Source organism: Mustela lutreola, chromosome 9, assembly GCF_030435805.1.
Source record: "Mustela lutreola isolate mMusLut2 chromosome 9, mMusLut2.pri, whole genome shotgun sequence".
Taxonomy (NCBI): Eukaryota; Metazoa; Chordata; class Mammalia; order Carnivora; family Mustelidae; genus Mustela; species Mustela lutreola.
The window spans coordinates 41,263,297-41,290,741 of NC_081298.1; the positions used below are offsets into that span (position 1 = coordinate 41,263,297).

Sequence of the window (27,445 nt, forward strand, 5' to 3'; positions counted from 1 at the left end):
CCACATATCCTGGAAAAGCTTCCCAGCAAATTCTGATGCTTTTTGCTCCCAGCTACCCCTACCCTTGAAAGCAGTGATTTAAATACTGTTTGTTTATCAGGTGGAGAGAATGGTATGATGCAAACCATACAGTGAAAATGCCTGGGTCTCTCATAACATACTAGGTCAGGAAACTGGCAGGCAGCATTCTATTTTTGCCTTCATAGCTGTTTGCTATTTAAAAATTCAAGGGGGCTGAGGGCTTGGTGCAGGTGAATTTATCTAAGGCTTACTGGATGCTCTCTGTGGCTATGGTGGGTAGCATTGTAATTTGGGTGGTGAGTAGATTTGCAATTTTTATATTAAATTTGGAATGCTGGTTATAAAACTGTTGAGAATGTATTTCAGTGATGGATGGTAAATAGTTGTCCAAAACAAATCCAAGGCCAACAGCCAGTTTCTTTTCTTTCCTTTTTTTTTTTTTTTTTTTTTGGTGCTGCTTTAGGGAAATTACTTGGAAAATAAAGATGGTGAGAAATGGTTCTATCAGCACAAACTGAAAGTTCATATACAAATTAAATCACCTCTTGCCTAATCGTTTTTTTCCTCCTCCCATTGGTATTTACTAGGCACCCGGAGACTGCCAGACGTGAGATAGAACAGTTGCTCTAATACAGCAATCTTTCATACTTTACTCGAAGGCTCTGAAAATGTTTTTCTCCCTTAGCTCTGTAGGGAGAAGGGAGCCCACTTGGGGATGTGGCCAGTGGAGGCTGATCTCCTGTTTGATGCTCGGGGACTCTAACTGAGTCCAACTCAACTCTAATTGTGGCAACTCAGTTATGAGGCAGACAGGCCCATTCCATGTTCCATGGGACTTAGGTTCTCAGCACACACAGGCATTAAGAGTTCCCTTAGCATTACTTGGATGGTACATTTTAATCCATAACATAGCGCATTTCTATGGTTCATCCTCTTGCCACTAGGCAGACCAACACACACCTGCTTCGGAATCGTTCTTAGGCCACGATTACAAAAGGGCCTTTGGTGATGGAACTCCAGTGCCTCTCTGCTTCCTGCGTGAGACAATTCTCCTGAGAGCTGAGGTGCCCACTAGGCTCCAGCACTTGGAAGGGAAGGCTTCTTGTTAAATGTATTAAATAAAGTCCTCTAAAAATCAGAGTTTGGTGTCTCTGAACCTCCTAGAATGAGCAGCTCTCAGTGACCCTCTCATCTTCCAACCCCCTGTCCTACTACTTCATTAACTACGTTCAGAGCCCACTAGCCCACTCATCCAGGAAGCAGGTGGCAGGGACACTATGTCTTCACTATTTGCTCTAACGGTTGAGAGGGAACGTGGTGTTCAAACAGTCTTTCTTTTCAGCTTCTTGATGAGCTGTTTTTTGTTCTGATGGACCCTTAGACTAGGACATGGATCTATAGGTAAACTTCGTGGACACTAGACACTAACAGGAACTCTGCCTTTTCTGTGGCAAAGAGAGACCATGTGTTTCTGAGCATCTAACTTGACTGATGTTTAAAGGGATTAATTATACTACTGATTTTAACAGGGTAAAAAAAATTTCATACAGATAAAGAGCACTGCAGAAATGATTTGCATGATAAAACTGCAGAGACATGGTCTCTAGCAGATGCTTCATATGACTCCATAGTCACTTGCAATAACATATTTTAGCTGAGGCTTTCACAAGCTTTTACAAACTGGCTGTGGCATTATCGTTGTACAGACGTGGAATCTGAAAACACAGGGTTTAATTTGATTAAGATTCCATACAAGGTCAATGAAGGGGAGCAAAGAAAGAAAGCCAGAAGGAGCTATTATCTTGCACTATACATGTCAGTCTATCAAAAGGACAAATTAATTCAAGACAAAAGGGAAACCTATTTAAAATCCAGAAGAAAGTGCTAAGATCAAGGAAAATGAATAAATAAAAATAAAACAACAATTTAAAAAACCTTGAATTATGCAGCACCTCCAGTGAGGGCTCAGCCTACTCAGACAGGGACTCTGAAAATAGAATGAGCATAGCACTCCATTAGGATTTGAGATCACCTGCAGCCAATCTATTTTTCCTTAGTATTATACAGGACAAAGAACTTTCTTTTCTTTTTTACTCTTAAAATTTGTCACTGTACAAAAGCAATGGACCCAATTCTTCTTTGGTTTCTGCTTTGCTCATGCCCTCAATCTCCAGGCCTGCATTTCATGGCACCCAGTGGCTCCTTGGCCCTTCAATTCACAGATTTGTTTTGCGTGTAATAATCCAAAATCCCTTCTGTTGTCTTCACAGACATACGTTACAGCTAATAGTCAACCCCTCCCTGCTTTAACTGGTTCACCACCCAAGTGTGTATAAAGTATCCCTGAGGGGTTTTTAGTTGATCTCCTTCTCCTTAAGGAGGTAATATAGTATACAATAAATAATTAAGGAAATAAAAGTAAGTAAACAGGGAAATGAGAAGACTTAGCTGAATGACAGGAAGGAATTCTTAAAACCTTGTTACTACTGGAGGCAAGGCCCTGGGGCTCTCAGTCTCCCCAGTTTCTGTGTGTTCTCTTCCTAATCTTGATTCTTTGTAAATTGGTCTTTAAAAACAGTGGAGCAATTACTAAATTGCTTCACAGGGGAAGTATGCCTATCTGAATCAGAAGGTGTGTAGATATCTTCAAGAAGAGGAGGCACCTGGGTGGCTCAGTTGGTTAAGCATCTGACTCTTTCGTCTTGGCTCACGTCATGATTTCAGGGTAGTGAGATCAAGCCCATGCTGGGCTTGTGCTGGGCATGGAGCTTACTTAAGATTCTCTTCCCTTCTCCCTCTGCCCCAACAGCAGCTACTCCCACCACCCAGCTCTCTCTCTTTCAAAAAAAAAAAAAGACCATGCACGGAGAGGTAGTCACAACAGCAAGAATCTAGAAATTACCCATATGTCCATGAAGAGGATTCTGTAAAATCTGGTAAGGTGGTATGCCAACTTTGTTTACTAGGACCACTGCTCTTAGCAGAATGATCAATCTCTTGGTAAATGGATAAAGTGTTGGTAGACTGGGGAAGTGACAGCTCACTGGTGGGAAGCCATAGCTCCAGCCTTCCCTGAGTGAGATAACTCTTGTAACTCAGGATGTCCCCATAGGTACTCTTCTGGCAAGCAGAGCAATCTGTCTTAAACCTTTCTCAGGTCCCTCAAAATTCTAAGTATGGCCTATGGGAGTCCTGTCAGACTGAATGGTTAGCTGGACCCAAGAAGACCTTCGGAGGGCACTGTGAATGTTTACTTCCAGGGGCTAGATGAAAAGAAACTTTCACATTCTATGTACACATCTCTGAATAATTTCAATCTTTTACCATAAATATGTAACTTATGATCTGAAAGAAATCATCCCTGGAAGAAAAGAGAAAATTTCCATAAAAGGAACTGTCTTGTTAAACTTCTTTAGAGATATATCCCCCAGGAAAAACAGGCCTAAATTCCAGAAGGAAGTATGAATGAATAGGATATAATTCAGAGTTCTAAAAGATTATAATCTATAACCCAAACTAAAGGTTTTTTTTGTTGTTGTTGTTTTTGTTCTTATCAAACTGAAGTTTTAAGGTGAACAGAGATTCTCTCTCTTGGCAAATAATTACAAATCCCGTGTATTTTGAATTCAAGCAGATTTTTTCAATATTTTCTCAGCTTGATTAAAAATATGAAACCTTGTATAACTTGGTAAATTTAGTATGTATCACCATTAAAAAAAAAAAAAATCAACCATCTTTACCCTTAACTGAGAGAACAAGAGTAGTTTCCTATTTGTATAGAAGTAATGACCTCAATTTGGTGAAGGAGTGAGGTAAATAAAACATGTTCCCATTTTGGCTATGGAACAGTCATCTGTAAGAGAAAATTTTCAGCATCCCTCTATCTGAACCTTTTGACGTTCCTGAAGAAGCTCCGACTTTGACAAGTCAAGTGATTTCTAGGACACTGTCAGGCCAAGTAGATCATTTGGAGGTAGCTGATTACTTCAGTAAGATTAATATTATATACAGAGATGGCAATAATAGTTGCAATATTAAAAGCAGTCCTAATTGCTGAAGACCTAATAAACATTATTGATCTCAAGTCCCCATGAACACTCAGCAAGTAAGATTAGGCTGCACAAAAGGAAAAGTCAACTTTCTGTTAGAAAATATAGCTGATATTCAACTTGACATTTAAGCTTCATCTTGAAAATGTTAAATGGGTGATGCTGTTCTCCCTTCACTAGAATAAGATTTATCTAGATCTACAATGACATGTTGCTGTATTTTTACAGGCCAACTTTTCCCCTCTATTTTTATTTGTATAGTATTGTTTGGTTAGAAATAGTAAATGGGATCCAACCACCTGGCCTTCCACACTGGCTTCTGACCAGTTGTGTGACAAGAAGCAAGTCTCTGGCTCCAACCATAGGAGGTCATGAGCCACAAAGCCTAACACAAGCCCCAGGGCACCATTAGCACTCAGTTACTTGTGAGGAAATTAGCCAGAGTGTGGCTATTGCAAAGCTCAGTGGCATCCCCTCAGCCTTTTTAAGTAGCATAACTTCCCTTTCTAGAGGCAGTGTGCATTTTAGAATATAGCCACATGGTTTCAAATAGCTACTCATATCACCCCCTCTCTTTCAAATAGGTACACAAAAAAGTTCTTAACATTTTTTGCCCTGAGAAGAAAGAAATTGTGTCACAAAGTTAGACTCAACACAGACAAGCAATTTTCAATCCTGGGTGTCATTTAGATCATGAGCCAGTCTTCCAGAAAAAGGTTTCATTGAGAAGTCATCCATAGAAAAAATAGAAATCCCAGCTTAGTTTGAATGTTCAGAACTTCTTTAATATCACCCCGTGGTTTCCTACAGCACACGGGATTGAACTCCCGACCCTACATGATACAGTCCCTACCGACTTCCCTGCCCTCATCTCTACTACACCTGACACTTCCCAGGTCTTTTTGTTCTCAGAACATGCCAAGTGTGGTCCTATTCCAGGGCCTGTGCATTTGCTGTTCCCTCTACTGAAGATAAGCTTACCCCCAGGTTTTTATGCTTGCCTCCTTTCTAACATTCAGATTTCTCCCCACGTGTCCAGCTATCACACCACATTATCATGCTATCACACTGCCTCGGCACTTAACGTTGTCTAAAATTATCTTATTTATTGGTTTGCTTGTTTATTGCTCATTCTCTCTGCTTTGTGAGAGGAGGGAATGTGGCCGTCATGCTCACAGTGGTGATCAATGTGGAGTCTTTCAATACAGACTTACGACTGACTGAATGAGATCAGCTTGATTTCCCTCATTCGAAGGTCACTTAACTTTCTTCAGCAGGTGTGTAATATACTCTCTTTCCTTGAGAAGAATTTTACATATGTGATCAACTCTGTTCATTAATTTTATTTGCTAACAGGCAACCTCTTTGATTTACATGTTTACATCACTGTTAACCTCGGGTGTATTTTCTTCTATTATATTTTTAAAAATTGCTTCTGTTTGTTTTGAAGTTTTCTTTAAAAACACTGACTAGGGCCATGCATTCTTTGTAAACTCATCTCTCTGGACTCAAATTTCAACTAATATGTAGTTTCGTCAGAAAGCCAACCCTGAAACAACCATGTACTAAAATGCCTAACCCCTTCTGCCCCATTACATTTTGCCGTTATTCTTCCTCAAAGGCATGTAGCTCACTTAAGATGGTAATCGTCACATAGCACATGAACTCATCAAGTGCTAGTTATTATATTTTCCTTGTTGACCATCAGTCTGTCCAAAGGAGTTGCGGATACATACGAGAAGACATTTTTGTTATTGTCCACCACTCCATTATTAGAATTTATGAAATTTGCCTACATAGTATGGCCCTGAACTTATGTCACTGAAAGAATGGATATGAAATAAATCATGGAATGAATGATACATATATATTATATTGATATGATATATACACATTATATCATCAGGGAACTTAGTAAGTTAATATGAATACCTGTACATTATTAAAGTATTGAGATAATAACTTATAATGATGCCGGTCATGAGCTAGCAAAGCTCACTTTAAAAACAAGTTACTCTATACATTAATATGTCCATGATACTTCCAATTTTTATTATCAATATTAACTTGGGACATGAAGAGTAAATTGCAGAAACTTAATAACTTGACTTTGATGCAGCTGCTTCTGGAACTGAAGCTTCCTGAGGAACACTGAACTAAAATTCCTACCCGAAGCTTCTTCAATTTTTAATTGAATACTATTAATACTTAATAACCAGATTTCAGATAATTCAATTTTACCAGAACTCAAGGAACCATCTTATTTACAAAAAGGAAATTTCTTTATATTTATACGGGATAAGGAAGAGGAGAAGGCATGGAAAGGTTAAGAAAACATCAGTTATTTAATGTGAACTGAACTAGAAAAAAATGTCCGACTAAGGTATTTTTTAGGATATCATAAGAAACTATAAAAATAGTGCTGAAAAGCAATACTTAGGGAAAGCAGGCATTAGACAGTGACTACTGACTGATCTGTAGTGAGTTCAACCCAAAATTCCCAAAGAGCTGTGCTGATACAAGATTTCCTTTAGTTGAAATAAAAGTAAATAAATAAATATTCACTTGGAAGATATACATTAATTTTAGGAATAATTTTCTCTGCTAAAAAGTTTTTCTTTTTTTAAGATTTATTTATTTATTTGTGAGAGAACGACTGAGTGTGAAGGCGGGGCATGGTTAGGGGCAGAGAGAGAGAGAGAAAGAAAGAGAGAGAGAATCCTCAAGCAAACTCTCCAATGGAAGCAGATATGGGGATTGATCATGATCTGACCCAAAACCAAGAGTCAGACACTTAACAGGCTGAGCCATCTGGGTACCCCAAAGGAAGATGTATTTTAAAAACCAGTCTTTGTCTAAAGAGGAAAAGAATAACAATGTATCAACAGACTCCCCATATCAGATCAGATGTATGAAATGCCTCCTTGCTTCTAGATAATTCCATTCTAACAATCTATCTCCCATCCACGTCTGGTGGAAAATTAACTTTTAAGACTTAACTTCTCATTAAGTAGAAGTCTAAGCATTAATACAGTCTTTTTTAAGAGAAGAAAAGGCAAATCTCTATTGAGGGATTTATTACTATTTCATTTTACTAGGTCTTACAGTTCAAAAGTTATAAATTGATTAAAATATTTATTTAAAATGCACTGTAAAGTTTATGAAAAGGATAGAATTCATTTACCATCACCTTACTATCACTTTCAAAATCTTATGTTTAGGAAATGTTTCAATTGCGTAGAATGGAACTGGAAAGAAGAACAGAAGTTAAAAAGCTACCTTCGACAGATGAGTGATTGCAATAAAACTTGGTGACACTTACAAGCTGATACTTAAGGGGGGGAGCATTGATAATGCAATCAGCTCATTTGCTTTATAAAATAAATGTTCTTAATTGGAGATAATTATTTTATAACTTACCTCTGCATACTTTAACTTCAATGTTTTATGCATTTCTCGAAAACGACTGTAACGTCTGAATACGGTCCATGTCTCATCTAGGACAGTAATCTATTAACCGGGAAAATCAAAATAAATCAGCATTAATTAAAGGGAAAAAATGACTAGCGTTTTTAAAAAAAATAATTTTAAAATTAACAAAAAGTGATTAGCATGTAAAATTTCTCCAGAACCGAAAACATTAATCTAGCTGCATAAATAAGACTTATAAATAAAAGCGTACTCTACTTAAGGATGCATTTCTGGTTCTCAAATCTGCTTATAAGCAGTATGTGCTCATGTAAAATGAGAGACAAACAGTTACCTCTTACTTGTTTATAAAAAGGGTCCCTTAACCCTCCACCTGGGTTGAGGAAAGTAAATCCCAAAGGGTGACCTTTCTGTTATGGCACCATGCCCATGTAAAGTGTCAGTGTAGGTTACCACATGCCACCATAGTGGACAGGAAGGAAAAAAATGAGAGAAGAAAAGACTGAGAAAAAAAGGAGGAAGTGGAGATGGAAGGAGAAAAGAAGACAAAGAAAAATGAGAAAACAAAATTTCTGTATCTCAATTATTAGCATAAAAACATGCAATATATTTTTGCTTTATTTTTGAGGAGGAATTCTCAATCCAGCCTTTAACTGGTAGTTCAATTTACCGTTCCTGTTGAATGTGCTGACTGGTACACATGTAAAGGCCCTGTGGCACATCAGCTCACATATCAAGGTCACAAGACAATGGGAGGCTGGGTGACCCCACCAGCCTTGACAATGACAGGCTAATGAGTCTCAAATTCCCATTACATTTCCTAACTTTCTTCTAAGCTCTAGACCCATGTACTCAACTTAGAGGTGTCATTCTTTACATGTCACACCACAAGAACTCTAAAGTCATCTTGTCTATAACCAAACTTCAAGTGCTCGCTATTAGTCTCAACTTCAGCTCTTGTCTGGTCCATTTCACTACACCATCCAGCAAGCTCCACCAGACAGACATTGAAGCCACGCCTGATCTCCTCCGCAACCCCCCCCCCCCCCCCGGCCAACATGACCAGCAGTCCAACAGGTACTAGGTCTTGCTCTTTCTGCTTTGTAAACATTTCTTGGAGCTCTACCTTCCATCCTCCACCACCATCATCACCATGTCACTCTGGGCCATCCAGTCCCAGAATGGCCTTTACCAGGGACTCCCCCATTTGTCTGTGTCCACATGTGTCCCCTCCGATCCCTGCTCTGCACAACTGATGGGGCAGCTTTTTAAAATTTAAATCTGATCATTACACACACACCTCCAGTCCTCAAGACCACCTGGTAGTTTCATGCTGCTCATAGAAAAAGTTCTACATTTTTTTTATCTTAAAGACCCAAATTCTAATTTTTTAACCCACTGCCTGCAGCAGCCTCACTTCTAGCACGTCTCCCCTTAGGGGTGTTCACTCTTGCCACAACCGCTGAAGGCACATACTACTTCCCAGCCAGGGCATTTGCATGGGCCTTGTTCCCGTATGGGAAATTGTATCCTGCATAGGACAACAATGCCCTTCTCAAGCATTGTCATTCAGCCTGACTCTCCTACATGGGATCAGTAGGAAAGGAGAAGTAGTAGTTTGGGGAATTCCCATGTGGGTAGTTTCAGGAGGAGTAAGTCTTGAGTCTCAGTCAGTCTTTTTTTTAAAATTTATTTATTTGACACAGAGAGAGAGATCACAAGTAGCAGAAAGGCAGGCAGAGATTGGGGGAAGCAGGCTCCCCACTGAGCAGGGAGCCCGATGTGGGGCTTGATCCCAGGATCCTGAGATCATGACCTGAGCCAAAGGCAGAGGGTTTAACCCACTGAGCCACCCAGGTGCCCCATCAGCCAGTCTTGGGTTCACTCATTTCCCAAAGTTGCAAGTGAGATGATTTTCGGTTATATAAGGATGTACTTTTTTTTTCTTTCTTTCTTTCTTTTAAAAGAATTTTCAACATTCTGGTTCTGTACTTTTTTTTTTTTTTAAAGATTTTATTTATTTATTTGACAGACTGAGATCACAAGTAGGCAAAGAGGCAGACAGAGAGAGAGGGGGAAGCAGGCTCCCCACTGAACAGAGAGCCGGATGTGAGGCTCGATCCTAAGACCCTGAGATCATGACCTGAGCCAAAGGCAGAGGCTTAACCCACTGAGCCACCCAGGTGCCCCAATGTATTCATTATTTACAATGAATTTTTTAATTGTGGCAGGTTTCTTCTGATGAGTTCCCTCAAAAAGGATAGTTCTGTAAGGAAAAAAAGGTAAGTGTATTTACCAAAAAAATCATTAGATAAAAATAGTATAGTAGCTCAGCAGCTGTAATTTTTGAAAGCTGGTATGTAAGTCACTCAAGCTTGGAAAACACTGTACCCTGCAGCTAAGCTGGACGGAGGGGCCTTCTCTTGGTTTTCTTCTCTGCCACAGACCCCACAAAGGATGGTGACAGAGGCCACCACAATCATCATGGGTGTGAGGACTTCCTTAGGGTGAGAGCACAGCAATACTCTGCTTTGGATGGACACAAACCAGGTATCAAAGGGAAAACAGGAAGGGCTAGGATGCTGTCTACTTGCCAAGAGAGTCCAGAAAGTTCATGGCGCCACACTTGTGACCCGGGAGCAGTAAGAGGCTGGATGCTCACAGGTGAGACCTTGCTGTGTTATGAAAGTCACCAAAGACGCCTAGGACTCCCTCATCCGTCCTGTGCTTCCTGGCGCTTTTTGGTTGCTTCCACTGTACCTCTTTAGCTCCTCGTCAATTGTGAGCAAAACACCCCAGATCCTGAGCCTCTTCCAGGAACAACCCTGTCCTCTTCACTCTAAATGAAGGCTGGCTCTTCCCTGAGGATCCACTTCCCTAGCAGCCCTCTCAAGCAAGGACTCTTTTCTCCCCACACTCTTCCTCCCATTGTGCTGGGATGTAGGCAGACATTGTCCTTCTACCCAACTTTCAAACCACTGCTCCTCTCTCCATTCTGAAATCCCTCCTCTGTGAAGCTCATGCCTTCAGACCCTAAATTCCATCCATCTTTCTTGCAGCTTTCAACTCAACTTAGTCACTTCTCTAATTTCTTGATGGTCTTAGGTTCTGCTCACTTGTCATATGCTCCAACACTTTGGAACTCCTGCCGTGAATCTTGGGTCATTCCAGTAACACCCAGATGATCCCTCCAATACCCTGACCTGCTCCTCAACCTTTGCCCTGCTTCTTCACTCACCTCAACTGGGAAACCATGGGCCGTCATGGTAACCGTTCCCTTTCATTCAACCACAAATCTCTTCGTCCTGCTCTTGAAATTCCCTGGACTGATAACTAAACCATAACCTTGGTGAAATCCAACCGTCTGCTTACTCCAGGCCTGCACCTGCCTAGCAGATTGTGAAAGAAAAACACACCATGACGTGGACTGACTGGTCTCTTTTAAAGTCACAATCCCCACTTTCAGGTTAGCCCGGATGCCTCCCACCTGTCATATCCCATTTTTCCAGCCCTATCTACGCTTCTCTTAGATATCACTTTTGTAAATAGTTTACCTCATCTTTCCCCCTGAAGCTTTTTCATCACTTTCTCCCTGTCCTCAGCTGATAACCTGAATTCCTATTTTACTGAGAAAATGAAAGAAATCAGAAGAACACTTCCCCGGGTACCCTTAAGCAAGTCTCCTATGCCACCCTCTACCCTGTACCTCATGTTTCTCCCTGTTACCAGACATGACATGTTAAGGTCAAGCCCTCTTCTTAAACACTGCATTCCATCCCCTCTTGTCTTCTGAAAGATACCACAAGTCATAATTTCTCTTCTTTCCTGCACCAACACATTCTCATTCTGTATCATTCTGTACTAGATTATTCCCATCAGTATCGAAACAAGCTATTATTTCTCTCATATTAAACTCCCATCTTGGCCTCCCTTTTCTTTCTAATTACAACTCCATTTCTAACCCTCCCATCACAACAAAACTGCTTGAGTTTATTCTTGATATTTCAATTTCCTTCTTCCCATTATCCCTTGAATCCACTCCAATCTACCCAGCATTCCACTCAAACTACTCTTACCAACATCATCAACACCCCCACATTGCTAATCCACTCGGCAATTCTTGGTCTTTACCTTACTTGATCTATCAGCAGGATGTGAGGACCTGACAGCCCCTCCTTATAACACCTTCTTCATTTGGCTTCCAGGTTGCTGCCCTCTCTTACCTTGGTTTTCTTTGCTGAAATTTCTCTTCATCTTCCTGACCTCTAAACAGCAAAGCGTTCCAGAGCTTAGTCCTTGACCATGTTTTATTTTCTACCTGCACTCACTTTAATGATCTCATCCCATCTCAAAGCTTACATTTATACGCTGATGATTCCCTCAATGCTCAATATCTGTCCCCCCAAACCCAGACTCGTGTATCCTACTGCCTACTTGGATGTCTGATTGTATCTCAGACTTAACGTGGCTAAACTCATCAAACTTTATCTCCCAAACTCCCTCCCCTCCCTGCTTCCCCATCTCAGTAAATGACAATGCCACTCCCTCACCTGTTCAATCTGGCACCATCCTTGATGGTCCTCTTTCTCTCACAACTCATGTCTAATCAAACTGTAAATCCTTTCCACCTAACTCCAAAACGTAACGAGACTCTGACCAGTTCTCACCATCACCACTGTTCACATCTTGGTCTAAGCCACCATCCTCTCTCCTACGGGTTATCTTTCACAGCCTCCTAGTTAGTCTCCTTGCTTCTGCTTTTGTAATCTCCCCACCACCCTGCCCTGCCCCAACTTTCCCTCCACTCATTTCTCACACAGTAGCTAAAGTCATCTTGCCAAAAATGAAGTTAGATGGGGTCATTTCTTTGCTCGAAGAAGACATCCTTCCAAGCTGTTCCGTCTCAGGACACAAATTCAAGTTCTTCAACTGAACTGCATGGATCGCTATGATTGGTCTCCTCCTAGGCATCATTTCCATCGGCTCGTTCCCTTGCTCATTCCAGTTTCCTCGCTTATCTGGAACACTTCAAATGGGCTACACAGGAAGTATGGCCTCAGGGACTTTTCACGAGATTTTTTTTTTCCTCTTTCTGGAATACTCTTTTCACATGATTAGCTCCCTCACTTCCTTTAGGTCTAGGCTCAAAATCACCTTCCCGTTGATGCTTTCTCCGGATATACTATCTAAAATGGCATCCCTTTCCCATCTTTATACTACTTGCTCCTCTAATTTACTGTTCTACTAGGCACTTCCTCCTACCTCATACCTTTTGTCACACCTTTACTAGGCACTACCTCCTACCTTTTGTCTGCTTTCTCGACTATAATGTCAGTTCCAGGAGAGTTGGGATTTTTAGCTGGTGTTCACTGCACCTTTAAAGGGTACTCGGCATGACACAGGTATCCTAAATGAAGACCTAGAAGAGAGGGCCAGCCCCAAGATGGATTTATCTTACAATTGCTCAGGCTCTCAGGGGCAATGAGCCAGAAATACCTTTTCTCATCTCTCTGGGTAGAAGAGATGGCCTCAAGTAAGATCAGGATAAGGATATAAAGGTAAAGTGGACACTTAGCTTGTAGGTCTTCGGACTGCCGTCTTTGCCACTTTGCTATTTTCTCAGCTCGTTTACGTCAGACTACTACTTACAATCTCTAACTAATGAAACAGCTAGTCCAAGTCTACTTCATAATATGGGGTTTCATTCCTCTTTCCATGGTGGCCCAAGAATACTGCCTTTATAGGGAATACCGATTTCTCTAACAGCATGCATATACCAAATACTGGGGAGGTCATGACTTGGCTAAGTGATTTCCTGGGCAGAAGAATCAAGGGCATTAGGCACAAGCCAACAAGTCAGCAAGGAGATGAAAGAGTCCCTGAGGGAGCCCCCAGAAAAGTATCCAATGCACTACCTTCTGCTTTCTTGGTATCAGCCCCCAGTGCTTTCGAAAGGATGTGGGATGCTAACAGGGTGGGGTGCAGAGCTGACAGAAAGACAGCCTGAAGTGCTATGTGACTAGACAGCTCTCTCCTGGAACCACAGTTCCTCCCTAGGCAGCTTTCCCACACTTCCCTCCCTGGAAAAATCATTCCGTCCTCCATGGTTCCTTAGCATGTAGCTCGCAGTTGAACCAGAGCGCTTATCACAGGATATCAGTTACATAATTAAAGTTGTATTAATTAACTTATAGAATGGATATTAATTATATAAATGCCTTGCTCCCCTATAAACTTTTAAGCCTTCTGAGGGAATGAGCCTTTGGCAGTAATTGGGGTGGAGGTGGGAGAACGGTTCACTGTCGAAATAAACCTTTATTGAGCGACTACTACGTGTTAGGCATCACATTAGATGCAGGCAGTTTGCTGAAAGATGTACTTAAGATTGTCTTTCTTTTCCAATCAGGTGAGAGCTCCAGGCTTGACCCAGATCTTTCAAAATGGCAAACAGGGCCTGCTGCCATCCTGGCTCCACATGATGTTCTAGCAGTTTCTTGGAGGTTCAGCTGAGCCAGATTATTTGACTTGGTCACACAGAATGATGATCTGTTTTTTGTTTTTGTTTTTGTTTTTGACTGCACTGAGAGTATGGTGCCTTCTCAGTATATCTATAACACAAGTTTACAGTGACACATAGATTTCTAAATCCTTCACCCCTGAGATCTTTACCTGACCCCAGGTTAAGTATAGGGATTGCAATGGCTCAAGCTTCCTACTTTCTATTTAAAACATTTAAATCTCTCCTTCTCTGCCAACATGCAAACAGGATGAGGACAAGGATGACAAAGCATAAAGGCCGGTCATGATCACTGTAGAAACGGAGGGTGGGGGAGGGGAGCATGGGGCAAGGCAACCACACGTGTCATCTCTCCACAGGAAAACGTGGAGTCAAAGTTAAGTCCCTTCTCTATAATGGAGACACCATCACCCATGGAGGTGCGAAAAGGTGCATGTGAAGTTTGGAAAACCTAAACAGAGGGGGGGAAAATATATACTGAAGTCTTTTTGCCCCAAATTAAAACTGGGCATGGGATGAGGTGTTGATGCAGACAGAAAGGATAGAAGTTCACTGCACCAAATAAATCAGGTGAAAATATTCGATTCTGTTCTTCTATGTTGAGAAAGCAGGGCATCATTACTCCATATCTTTGAAGAGCAAATTCATTACGTCTCTGTCACTGGATGGCTCTGCTGATACAAATCCATCTTTCCTGGGCCATAAAATGATCAAGTGCAACTTAACCACCATAAACATGTCCATGAGATGAACTGCATTTACTTATAACCAATTCTCTATTGAGTGCTTTCCACAAATTTATGTTATATACATATTTTGCTGGTTTGAGAATTGTCGATTTTAAGATCTGTCATCAGTATATATTCCCTTGTGTATATCTGTGTTAAGGATGAGAATCTACAATTTCTCACCCAAAGAAAAATACTCTAACTGGCCTCCTTGTAAATAGTTACTTGTAGAGTTCTCTCAAACAACATTTATTTGCTAACAACATTTCAAGGAGCAGACTAAAGTATAAAAAATAAAATGCTGGGGCGCCTGGGTGGCTCAGTGGGTTAAGCCGCTGCCTTCGGCTCAGGTCATGATCTCGGGGTCCTGGGATCGAGTCCCGCATCCGGCTCTGCTCAGTGGGGAGCCTGCTTCCTCCTCTCTCTCTCTGCCTGCCTCTCTGCCTACTTGTGATCTCTCTCTGTCAAATAAATAGAATCTTTAAAAAAAATTAATTTGGTTCTAACTGCTCTCTAAAAAATCATATATTTAGAAAAAAAAAATAAAAAAAAAATAAAATGCTTTCTATTTAGTAAGTCAGATGCCAAACTAATAGACACTACAAGTTTTTACACTAAAACTTTATACTAGAGTTTTATCAGATTTGTGCAAAATATAGTCTTCTGTAGCCACAGAACTGTGAACATGTCTGCGGGAACAGGAAATATATTATAAATACTGGAATCTGTATGGTAGCAAGTATTAGTAGAACAGACTTAGTTAAAAGCTCAGAGAACTGTCACACATGGAACTAAACCGGAAGAGACCAACACCTCACTGACCACAGCCTGCCATTATCCTTGCTTTGGGACCTCTAAGATGGCCAGTTCTTCAAAGTTCTTTAAAGTGTTTCTGATGGGCACGCTCATCCTGCATTTGTGGAGTCCACTGCCTGTCTTCACTGAAACTGCCCGAAACCTCTTCTGGTCTCTTCACTCATCTCTTCCCTTCTGCTCCCTCCGCCTCCTTCAGTTCCAGGCTGGACTCCAGGTCAGTTTTCCCACCACTGGAGGACCAAGTCCTCATTTCCCTAGCTCCCTAGACCTTCTAGGAAACATTAGAATAATTCCCCCAAATCAGGCAGTCTCTGGTATCAGCTTTCTCTGTAGTGTGCTGCCCTCCATGATAGCAGAATGTATGCAATTTACGCTATTTTGGCTCAACAAGGTTACTCCTATTTGGAAATTCCTCCAAATTACATTGTCCACAATGAGTATTTCAAAACATTCTAGATTTTCAAGTCTCAAGGACAATGATAATGTTTTAAAGAGGTGAGCAGGGTTACTCAAGATGAACTCCCTGAGCACCTTTTAGCAGGTCTCAAAATTATGCTGTTGCCACATTCATTCCATCTTCCCCCATCCCCCCCACCTCTTCGTCTTCACTTTCATCTTCACTTCATTGTTCCCACTCACCTCTACTTAAAGGAGAGTCACTCCCCAAGGTTGGCCTCCAACTGCACTGCTTCCTCTTACCCCCAGATCACTTGTCTCTGTCTGTCCCCAGGCCTTTGTCACTGAAATCCACCCCCCTTCTTCAGGTAAACAAAGATGTTATCTTCCTGACTGCTCCTTTTCCACTGCCCTTTTGCTCTGCATTGTTCTAGTTTTTGCATGCCCCCCACCCCCAAGGTGGACCAGAGAGTACATGAACTATTTATTCATGTTTCTTGTTCTTCAGTATCTTGATACTTCCAGCATGGTCTTTAAAAAAAAATAACACCACTATATTACATGTATGAAATGAGTATTTGTTAAATAATAAATGAACGCATAATGGAGACAGTAGAGCCCAGAGTCTCTTTCCAATAAATGCTCTTCTGCAGCACTTCCTAGTTCCCTTTCTATGCTGAAATGTGGGCAGTGGAAAGACCTGCATTTTAGTCCTTTTCTGGCTTACCTGTAACTGTTTTAAGTTTTTAGAAAGTAAGCATTACAGGAGATAACGGGAGAGGGTAAAGAATTATAAAACAAAGAAAGAGAAAATGTTATTTATCTAATTCCTTTGGAGACAGAAGTCTGCTGATGTAAAGAAATACCATGATGACAGGTTTGGGGTAAGAAAGGTAAGGGGAATAGACATTAAGAAGTAAAACATACCAAGAAACAAAAGGTGGTCTCTAAGTTGCTCTAAGGGGGTGGGTCCTAGTAACATAAGAGTGTTTGTTTCTGAATGTCAAGGTCCTTTGAGTACGTAAACTTGGGAAAGATGCTTAAAAGCAGGCTGAAGCTGAATCTTTCCACTTAGCAAGGGGGCAGCCCTGGAGTTCTCAAAGGATATCTAGGCAGCAGAGAGAGGGAAGGCTGGTGGTTTTGGGAGAACATAATTAGCTAACAGGGTATATTCAATTATTTGCTCTGAGATGTGCAATGCACCTCCTTCCTTGGTTTCCCTAGGGAAGTTCCGGGCAAGTTTATATACCTTTCTTTCTGAGAAACCGAAAGGAGTGTTGAACTCTCTAGCTAAGTGGACACAAAGGAAAAGACACTGTGTCAGCAACCACCTACCAGGCAAAGGAATAGCTGCCAGGTGAAACACACCCGCAGAGTGCATCCTGAGATCCGGAAGAGAGCAGGCATCCTCCTCCGCTGCAGCGGCCGAGGAACCAGCAGCCTACCAATTATGGGAATTCTACCTCTCAGGCTCCTGAGTCAAGAAGTCAGGCCCTAGCAGCAGGAGCACGGTCTTAAAGCCAGCGCACTGGGCAAGGAGAGAAGAATCTATAATCCAATCCTAAATCTGCCGACTATTGGTGACACGGACGGGAGAGACGTATGGAGCTTGGAGCATCAAGACTTCTGAAAATAGGAGACCCACACAGATATAAGACTATTCAGCCCTGTTAACCAGGAAACTCCCCAGACATCCTTCTATGTAGATTTAGCACCAACAAGTACAGGAAGTGCCTGAGAGCCCTTGGTTCCCAGACCAGTCTGAATATGGCTTGCTGTTAAGAAAGGAGCCTAGCAGCTGGTTGCTGAGTTACACCGTATCTACATAACCATGAAGCAGTGCAAAATCAAACAGCGCTTTCTAGCTGACCAAAGTCTCAGCTTTTTGCAATAACTAGAAATTATGACTTCTTTATGCTTCAATTTTAGCACCTTCAAAATTGGGATAATACCATTTATTTTAGTGTACTTACTCTGTCTAGTAGTTTGAAGGTAAATCTGAAAGAATGTAAGAAGACTCTTAAGATTCTGGTAAGAAGGATGCCTTTCAAAACCAAGATCATTACTAATAAGTACTTTTCCCTTCCCCTAACACCTCTGTAAAACCAGTGAGGAAAAGGGAAAATTACCCTACTTTAAAATTGTGGGAAATTGCGAGAATGACAGCCTAACCAATTTTCCTTCAAATTACCAAGATATTCAGAGGCAAAGTGCAGAATGCAAACTCTACCAGGCATCACTGAAGAATGGAATAATGAAAAACTATGGATTAAGACAGACATGGATCCTAACTTTAGCCCAGTCACTAATCAGCTGTGTGACTTTGGCTCTACCACACAACCCTTCCAGGCCTCAGCTTCTTCATCTGTGAAATGGGCTCACAATACTAACCTACAGATGAATGAGAAGCATATGAAACAACCATCAGGGTGTCTGGGTGCCCAGTAAATGGTAACTCCTTGCACTGTGATCATGTTCCTAAGGAAAGGCCTTTTCTAATGCACGATGGAAAGGCAAGGGGTATCCTTGGGCAGCAACTGCCAAGAGGGGAGTCCAAAAAAACCAATTTTATTTCAGAAAGAGATGTAAAACCCCCCCAAATTCTGAAGTCATGGAAGACAAAATATTAATGAATTCTTATAAGGAAAAAACACATTTGAAATGAAAATTCAAGGCATGGCCACAACACAGTGCTTGGAAGTCAATCTCATTTCTTCTGTGCGGTTTCTCACATATGCAGCCTTTACTTTGTGAAGACAAACGCAACTGCTCAAATGAAAGTGATATAAAAGATTAGTTGCTTTGTGCAAAAAAGGGAAAATGTTTTTTCTTAATTTTTTTCAGTGAAAGAAAAGTTTTCAGAGACATGAAGGGGTGCTTAAAAAAAATCAGGATAAAATATGATTCTTTGAGTCCCAATGTTATTTCTTTCACCTGTTATTTATGTTTGAAAATAATACACAAACTAAATACTGGGATCTAGATGGACCACGGCTTATGCAACACTCCATTTGTCTCAGCTGTGCTAATACACATGCAGGGAGATCATCTATCAAGTTACTAATAAGCAGAGACTCAGATGCCAACACACAAATCCTTCTGAACATTTATATTCTATCAAGTCGGGAGTATTTCTAAAAGATGTATGTGTGCATAGTTTATCTAATAGACTGGAATGGCTCTTATTTCTGTTCTGCCAAATAAAGAGAAATTTCTCTGACTATAAATGTGATTGCTTCAACTCTCAAACTGCAAATTTTCTGGGCATTTCCTTTTCACGCTCCCTGGCAGGTCTATCCACCATCAAATTCTCCAGGTTTATCAAAGCCTCAGTAAGACCCCCAATTTACAAAGTGCCTGCAACTTGGACAGAACTCAAGATAAAAAATCAAAACACATACAAAAAGAACAGCAGATATTGGGTAAGGATGTGGAAATGGTCACCGTGTTTAGACCAACGCGAAAATACGGCCTTGACTTCGAAGAAGTACAGAATGTAGTCAAATTGCAAAAGGCACATTAAAATGAATAAGCAAGGGCACCAGCATGGCTCAGAGTTCTCAGATCTGATGGGTATTTGATACCTGGTTCACCCTCCTAGCTGTGTGGCCTTGAGCAAGTCATTCCTAATTTCCTAATTTGTTAAGTGCAAATAATACCCCCCCATTTTGGTACAGTTTGCACATTTGTGGAAATGTCTGGCAAAGAGGCTGGGCCGAAGAAGGTGCTGGATGGATGACGGTGTCCTCCCTTGAGGAGAGGTTGCAAACTCAACTGGCCTACAGGGTTCAGTGAGGAACACAATGCCAAAAGGCTCCAAGAGTGCGGGGGTGCGGACCAGAGGGAGTAGAGCGGGAGTCTACGAGTTCCGTGAGCACTCTTCATTCCGCTGCAGAGGATGGATGAAGTCATCAGAAGGGCTAAGCACTGCCAGCAAGTAAGCTGCAGTTTAGGGGATATAGGTAGTCCTCAGACAGAACAGAGCCTGTACTCAAGCAGCTTGCGAGATACAAGTGAATTCATAAGACACGCTAAATAAGGGCCTAAAACCTTTTGGGTGTGTCAGAGAAAGACAGAATAGAGAAATATGAGGGAACAGATTAGAACGTTACCTAGAGAAAGAAAATATTAGGTCATGATCATGCCTGCTCAGGACCAACAGCTAACTCAGCCCCACATGAACACCACTGGTGACCATGAGCTGATCCCATGCTGAGTCCACATGTGCTCTACCTAAGAAGTGCAGGTGACAACCTGGGCCGTCCAGCAGGCCACCGGCCAGGCATGCTGCCATGCGGCGAGTGTGCACTGCTCTGGGTGCCCTGTGTTTATGGAGACACCTTGCTCACAGCTCTAGTCCTGGCTAGCAGAGTGGGAGAGGTTGCAGTGGCAAAGAGAGACAGAGCAGGAGAATGTGGGGTGACCCTGAGCTCAGAGAGTGCAGGCCGCTCCCCTGCCGGCCCCACCCTCCAGCGTCTACCTGACCCGCCTCCTCCTGCATCTGTGTTTGTTTAAACTGACTTAATAAACTGGGTGATCAGAGACCTCTTTCGGTGTGTGAGCCTTTATGTGTAGTGGGGACTTGGCGTGGACCATTCCCTCAGGCGATCTCCTCTGCCCAGGAGCCGTGAAGGCTGTGGCATAGGAACCATCCCAAGAGGAGCCACTGTTTGGCCCCAAGCAGGGCTGCCCTTTGGGACACCAGTCCAGGGTTGTTACATTTTCTGGTATTTAACATAAACTTGGGGAATTTGGATCTCCCTGTCAGATCTCCCAAGTTTGAAATGGTGACAACGCAGTGAACATTTTGAAATTCTGTTTGGGCAAAATAAAGCTCATCCTCCATTGCCCCTCCTGGTTTGCTCCAGCTGCCTTCATCCTGCTGCACAACTCTGTTGGGCCCTGGCGCCGATGGCCCTGGAAGGTGGCCCTTTGCCTCCTTCAGAGGCTCCTGCCTATGGAGGGCCCGGTGGACCCAAGGGCTCTCGCACTAAGCATCTCCCCAACTCCAGGGCAGCACCGACGGAGCCCAGACGGGGGACCAAAGTACCTAAGCTCACGTGACAGCAAAGAGAACGGACCGCTGGGCAGGGCACTCAGGCGATACTGGCAGGAGCCTACAGGCTTGTGCCCAACGGCTTCCTCAAGATTCCTCTGCCCTGCTCTCAGGCCTCCTTGGTCCCTCTGCCTCTCCTCTCCTCCTCAGGCCACCAACCATGAGTCAGAACAAAATGAGGTACATCTGGGGGCAAGAGGAGGTGACTATCCCTGTGGTACCTTCGACCAAAATCAGATGACTAAAATGAGGAATAGTTTTGTCTTGGACATCGTGTGTTCGAGGTAAAGTATGTAGTCCTGTGCTCCTTTGCTCTAAAGTGGATCAAAGTGATTCTGCACAAAAGAGCCTATCTCCTGCCACCACTTGAAGAAAGGTAGGGCCCTGTCCTTTCCTGAACAGCCTGGGGATGGGAGGGTATGACTAGGGCACCAGAAGGCTCCTTATAGAAGACTCCAGAACACGTGCTTCCTGAGCAAGGGGCTGGGGTGCCCAGAATAACGTCCAGGGGGTGGGCTGAGGGCTACTCCTCTGTGCAGAACGGAACAGAACTGAACTCCTCCGTGGGTGCCGGAGACCATCAGAGCCAGGATGTGTCCTGGCGTGTGGGAGGGTGGAATGGAGAAGGCAGGCGGAGGCAGCAGGCACTGGCTCTCTTGCACGCAGACACAGTCCAGGGGCCTGATTTGCCAGTCCCCACCCTGGAAGACCAGAGAGAGGACCTAGTGGCGGACTTGTGGGGGTCATATTGTTGAGTGACCTCTTCTGCGTGACCATTCCCAGTCCCGGCCTGTGGGAGGGCTGATGACTCAGTGAGAAGGGCCCAAGGGCTTACATCTCCAGAGAAGACCTGCTATGAACATGACAGTGACTGCAAGAAAACCATGTGACCATGGGCTGTGACACCTGTTCTGAGGGAGGAAACAGGGTAACAGGATAGGGAATGGGTGAGAGGGGAGGGTCCTACTGCAGAAGTCCACACTCTGGGAAGCAGACAGGAAGGCAATCTCCTGGTGAGATCACCTACAGTTTTTACAGGAATAAAAACTATCAGGAAACAAAATATTAAAAAACAAAACAAAACAGTGTTGGCTTATGTTTTTTACACTATAATATTAATACATAAGATAAATGGCAGAGAGTTTAAAACAATGCTAGAAACACCAGCTTATTTCTTGAACATAAGAGTATGCCAGCCTCTGTTGAACTTAACCACAAGATTTCTGTTTTGTATCCTGATGAAATAGAACTTAAAGATTAAATTCTCTCCACTCTGGTCTTGGCTCACTGAAAATGGCAATTGTAACACAGTTGTAACAGATTTCCTGTATCAATCGTGGACAAGCATTTGACGCCCGGGTGTTAAGACGGCTGCAGTAGGCCGGTCGGCGGGATAACCTGTGCTGGCCATGGTTCAGGGCCAGCACACTCCTGACAGGCACCTTCTGCTGGCCAGCAGGTGACATTCAACCATACTCAGCTTCTCAGCCAGCAGCCAGACTGGCACCACCCCCCACTTCTCCATCCGTCTCTGACAGAAGTCAGAAAGACATATATCTCTTGGCGAGAATGTGGATGGTCCCAGAGGGTTTGTATTCCTGTGACCTGCTGGGAGGGATCACTGCAAGGGCCACGGTAATGGATGCCTTCACCCTGGGATGCCCAAGCACGTGTCCTTCAAGGATCAGTAAAATAAGGAGGTGGGGGATGGAAGGAGTGCATCACAGAGATGACAACCTTCTGTGGCGTCAAATAAGGACATTAAGACAAACACCATTCCACAAACTGTAATATATCCACAGGCGGGATGCTATGTAGCACTAAAAAGAAACAAATTTCTGTTATAGTCAAATACAGAGATGAATCTCCAGCACATCAGACTACACAGAAGCATCCAGACACAAAGGAGTAAATGCTGCCCGGTCCCATTTACATGGTACGCTAGAAGAGGCACGGGTCATCTGTAGTTACAGAAAGCAGCTCAGAGCTCACCCAGAGGCTGGGCAGGGGCACTGAATATAAAGAATCTTTCTGGAATGATGAAAAGTCTGAAGTCCTGATAGGGGTGCTGGCTACATGAGTGTAGGTATGCCAAAACTCATCAAAGTACACTTAAAATGTGTGCACTTCACTGTATGTCAATTACGCCTTAACAAAGTTGACTGAAAAAATTAAATGTGACCAAAAAACAAAACACTATATATCTATTTTCATAGTTACTCCATAAAATAAAGCTGTTTTTAGTCCCTCAATAAAGAAGATACAAAAAGACAGTCTTTTTGAATTAAATATATTAAATTCTGGTTTAATGAAAAACACGATTTTTCTCATTTTAAAGCCCAGTAATGGGAACCTCCATGGGACGGATCAGGGATCAGAAGATGAACATTTGAGAACCACTGCTGTCTCCCTTCCTCCCCCAAAATCCCACTCCCTGTACCTGACCTCAAATAGTACCTTAACCATAACTACAACTATTCATCCAGCCACAAACAATCCAACGAGAGCTATCCCACTGGGGATTACAAGAAGGCATGACTTGAATAACTAATAAATTCTATCTCAGCAAAGGCAGGCAGAGGGAACAGGAAGGGTGAGGGAGAAGTGGAGAGACTCTGGGCAGCTACACGACTGAGTGCCCCTTCCCAGTCCCCTCTCTGGGGCCTGCAAATTCAGTTCATAGAGACTTGCACCCAGGGGGTCCTGTGTGTTCATTGGTCAGCTTGGCCCTTTAAGTGAACTGGCAGCAACCACCAGCAAGTTATGCAGTCAACAGGGGTCTAATACCAGATGTCAAGACCCTTCCCTGCTGATCACAGAGCATTGCCAGGTGCATTCAGGACCCCAGGAGACCTTTAAGACCATCAAGGGGAAAGGGTAGAAAAAAGAAATTGATTTTTGTTTAAAAAAAGAAGCAGCAAAGATTTTTCTGAAGTTTGAAGTGTAATAGTATAAAATATCTATATACATTAACATCAGACTTTCCTTCAAAGAAGGTCTAAAACTAAATAGACTTAAAAAAAAAAAAAAAACAATACTTTTACCTTAACCACCTTACATCGACTGGTTCACCAAGAAAAGACTTGAGTAGTAGCCAAACTGTTACCATAAGTGTGACTGTATGTTCTAGAAAACATTGCCAATGTACCATATAATCAGATAATGGATGGAAAAGGCTGTCATACTTAATTGTTTTTAAAGGTGTATTTATTTGGGGCACCTGGGTGGCTCAGTCTGTTAAGTGTCTGCCTTCAGCTTGGGTCATGATCCCAGGGTCTTGGGATCAAGCCCCGCGCCTGCCTCCCTGATCAGTGGGGAGCCTGCTACTCCCTCTGCCTGCTGCTCTCCCACCCCCTGCTTGTGCATGTGCGCACACTCTCTGTCAGATAAGTAAAATCTTTAAAAAAAAAAAAAAAAGATTTATTCGTTTGAGAGAGAGGAGAGAGCGAGTGCAGGAGGGGAGGGGCGGAGGGAGAGAGAGAGAGAGTCCCAGGCAGTCACCACGCTAAATGTGGATCCTGACCCAGGGCTCAATCTCATGACACTGAGATCATGACCTGAGCTGAAACCGAGAGTCAGTCGCTTAACTGCATGAGCCGCCTAGGTGCCCAGAAGCCCCCATACTTAATTTTAAAATTCAAAATTTAAAATTCAATTTCAAACTGAAAAAAAAAAGTTGAAAATTCTCAGACACACTGGGTATCAGAAGTCATTAAGAGGATTCCAAGGGTTAAATCTCACTCAGTCCCCATGCTTTTTAAAAATTTACTTGTTTTTTTATGAGGCATCTGCGTAACTTAGTCAGTTGAGTATCTGACTCTTGATTTCATCTCAGAACATGATCTCAGGGTTGTGGGATTGAGCCCTGCGTCTGACTCCTCGATGAGCATGGAGTCTGCTTGTCCCTCTCCCTTCCTCCCATTCTCACTCTCTCCCTCTCTCAAGTAAATAAAGAAAATCTTATTAAGGAGGGATGTATTGCATAGAGCACTGGGTGTGGTGCATAAACAATGAATCTTGGAACACTGAAAAAATAAAGTTAAATTAAAAAAAAAATAAATAAAAAGTTTACCTTTTTTTTTTTTTTTTTTTTGAACAAACACTCATCCAGCACTTAGGAAGTGGCAGGTGCCATTCTAAGCACTTTACACACCTACATTCAAATGCTGCTCACACCAGCCCAGCCAGACAGGTGTCTTTGTCCCTACTCTACAGTTAGTCTCTTGTGGAGATTAACTGGCGGAACCTGGACGGACATCGGCACACCCAGCACTACCCCAACAGCTATGTGTTTGCTGGGCGCAGCCATTTTTGTTTTGTTCAAGAGAGGGACTGTACATTTGGGTCATGTTTGTTTCTAGTACTGAGGCCCTGAGACTTCTGTGACTGAGTATCCCCAGGAGAATGTGAGACGCTCCACACACTTACCTGCAAATGTGTCTGGTGGCCCTTCCTGCACAGAGAACTGGGGATTCTCCAGGCAAAAGCTCACGGGCCTCTCCTGGTGCTGATTACAGCACCTGACAAGTACAAAAAGGGAGCAAGACAATGACATGCTCTCAGAACTTGGGTTTGCTATGTTCAAAGAAAGCTGAACACTTTGGATTTGGATTTTATATATTCTGAGGTGGAAGCCGAGATTTTCAAAGGTTCGACATGATTTTCTGTATCTGGGTTCTCTAACCGCCTTCACAGTACCATCTTCACGATTTTGGCCAGATCTGCTATGGCCTGACCTATGATTTGCTTGCAATTTTTATTTGAATCAACTCAGCTTTTGTTCTAATTCTTTTCTTTTTTTGAGTTATTGAAGTATAACTGGTTTAACAACATATTAGTTTCAGGTGTATAATGTAATAATTCGCCATTTTTATATATTGTTAAATGATCACCTCCTAAGTCTTGCGAATCTCCCTCACCACACAGGAACGGTTAAATTTTTTTGTTCTTATGATGAGAACTTTTTAAGATTTACTCTCAGCAACTTTCAAATATACAGCATTATTTACTATAATTGCGATCTATAATGACATCCTCAGGACATATTTTATAACTTTAGACCACCTGTACCCATCTCACCCACCCCACCCCACCTACAGATAAGCAATCACCTATCTGTTCTCTGTATCTGTGAACATGGGCTGTTTTTCTGGTTCCACATAAAAGTGAGATCACACTACATCAATTAAGTACCCTCTTTATCCATGTCTTATCTTTTATGCATGAAATCAATTTAATAGTTATATTTTATTAACACACTTATCTGTTAAAATAAAATATATCTTGGGGCACCTGGGTGGCTCAGTCCATTAAGCAGTCAACTCTCGGTTTTGGTTCCAGTCATGATCCTAGGGCCATGAGATGGAGCCCCGTGACAGGCTCTACACTCAGCAGAGAATCTGCTTGAAATCCTCTCCATCTCCCTCTGCCCCTCCCTGCACTCTCACTCATTTTCTCTCTCAAATAAATAAACCTTTAAAAAAAGTTTTAAGTAATAAAATATATCTATGCATCAACAAAACATGTCCTCCAGTGCTGTGAGTTCTCTGTTGAGGAGAATTCAAATTCTGAGCTGGTAAAAGCCAGTCTTCACCCTCTAATTAAAAAGATGGAATTAGGGGCACCTGGGTGACTCAGTTGGTTAAGTGACTATCTTTGGCTGGGGTCATGTTCCTGGAGTCCCAGGATCGAGTCCTGCATTGGGCTCCCTGCTCAGTGAGAGCAGAGAGTCTGCTTCTCCCTCTGACCCTCTCCCCTCTCATGCTCTCTCTCTCATTCTTTTTCCAATCAATAAAATCTTTTAAAAATATATGGGATTAACGCATACACCTTCAGAAATTATTTTGATATATGTATAAATATCAACATAACATGTATGTACAAAGGGAGCTCTACACACACACACACACACACACACACACAATTTCAAATGACAGAAAAGAAACTCAGCAGGAATTAGGCTTTAAGTTAGGGGCAGTGAGAAGTACTGGTTCACAGACGTGGCATAACATTTGAATATGAAACCACACAATCTGGCCAGAAAAGATCAAAACACCACCACCACCACCACCACCACCACAACCACCACCCAGAGAACATGTACTCTCAATAGGAACCTCAAATAAATTAATGCCTAGGTTTAAAAAATAAAAAGGAAAACAGTATATAGAAATAAGAATCTGGGAGCTTGATTTATCCTAAGACTCATTTGTATTTTTTCTCCAGGAAGACTGAAAGAACACGCATGCCTAAAGGGAAAGAAGGATCCCAAGGGCCCAGGGGTGTGATCGGTGGCTGGGGAGGTGAGGGGTGCGGGGCTGGCTGGCTTCAGGCTCCCTCTTCCCTCCCTCTCCACAGCAGCTCCACGTTGGTCCGCTTTCTGCAGTGCCCTTCCTCATCAGTATCTGCTGAACAAATGTCTTTGTTGAGAAGA

The 27,445-nt window shown here is 42.5% G+C and overlaps 1 protein-coding gene across 3 annotated transcripts in view; it reads right to left on the reverse strand.

Annotated features, from left to right (window-relative positions):
• Nucleotides 1-27,445, reverse strand: part of KIF16B (kinesin family member 16B) — a 279,324-nt gene that overhangs the window by 44,943 nt on the left and 206,936 nt on the right. For all 3 annotated transcript variants that reach the window (XM_059134083.1, XM_059134082.1, XM_059134084.1), the window contains one exon: nt 7,491-7,580. In XM_059134083.1, the coding sequence (XP_058990066.1) occupies nt 7,491-7,580 (90 nt within the window). The remainder of the gene's footprint in view (nt 1-7,490; nt 7,581-27,445) is intronic.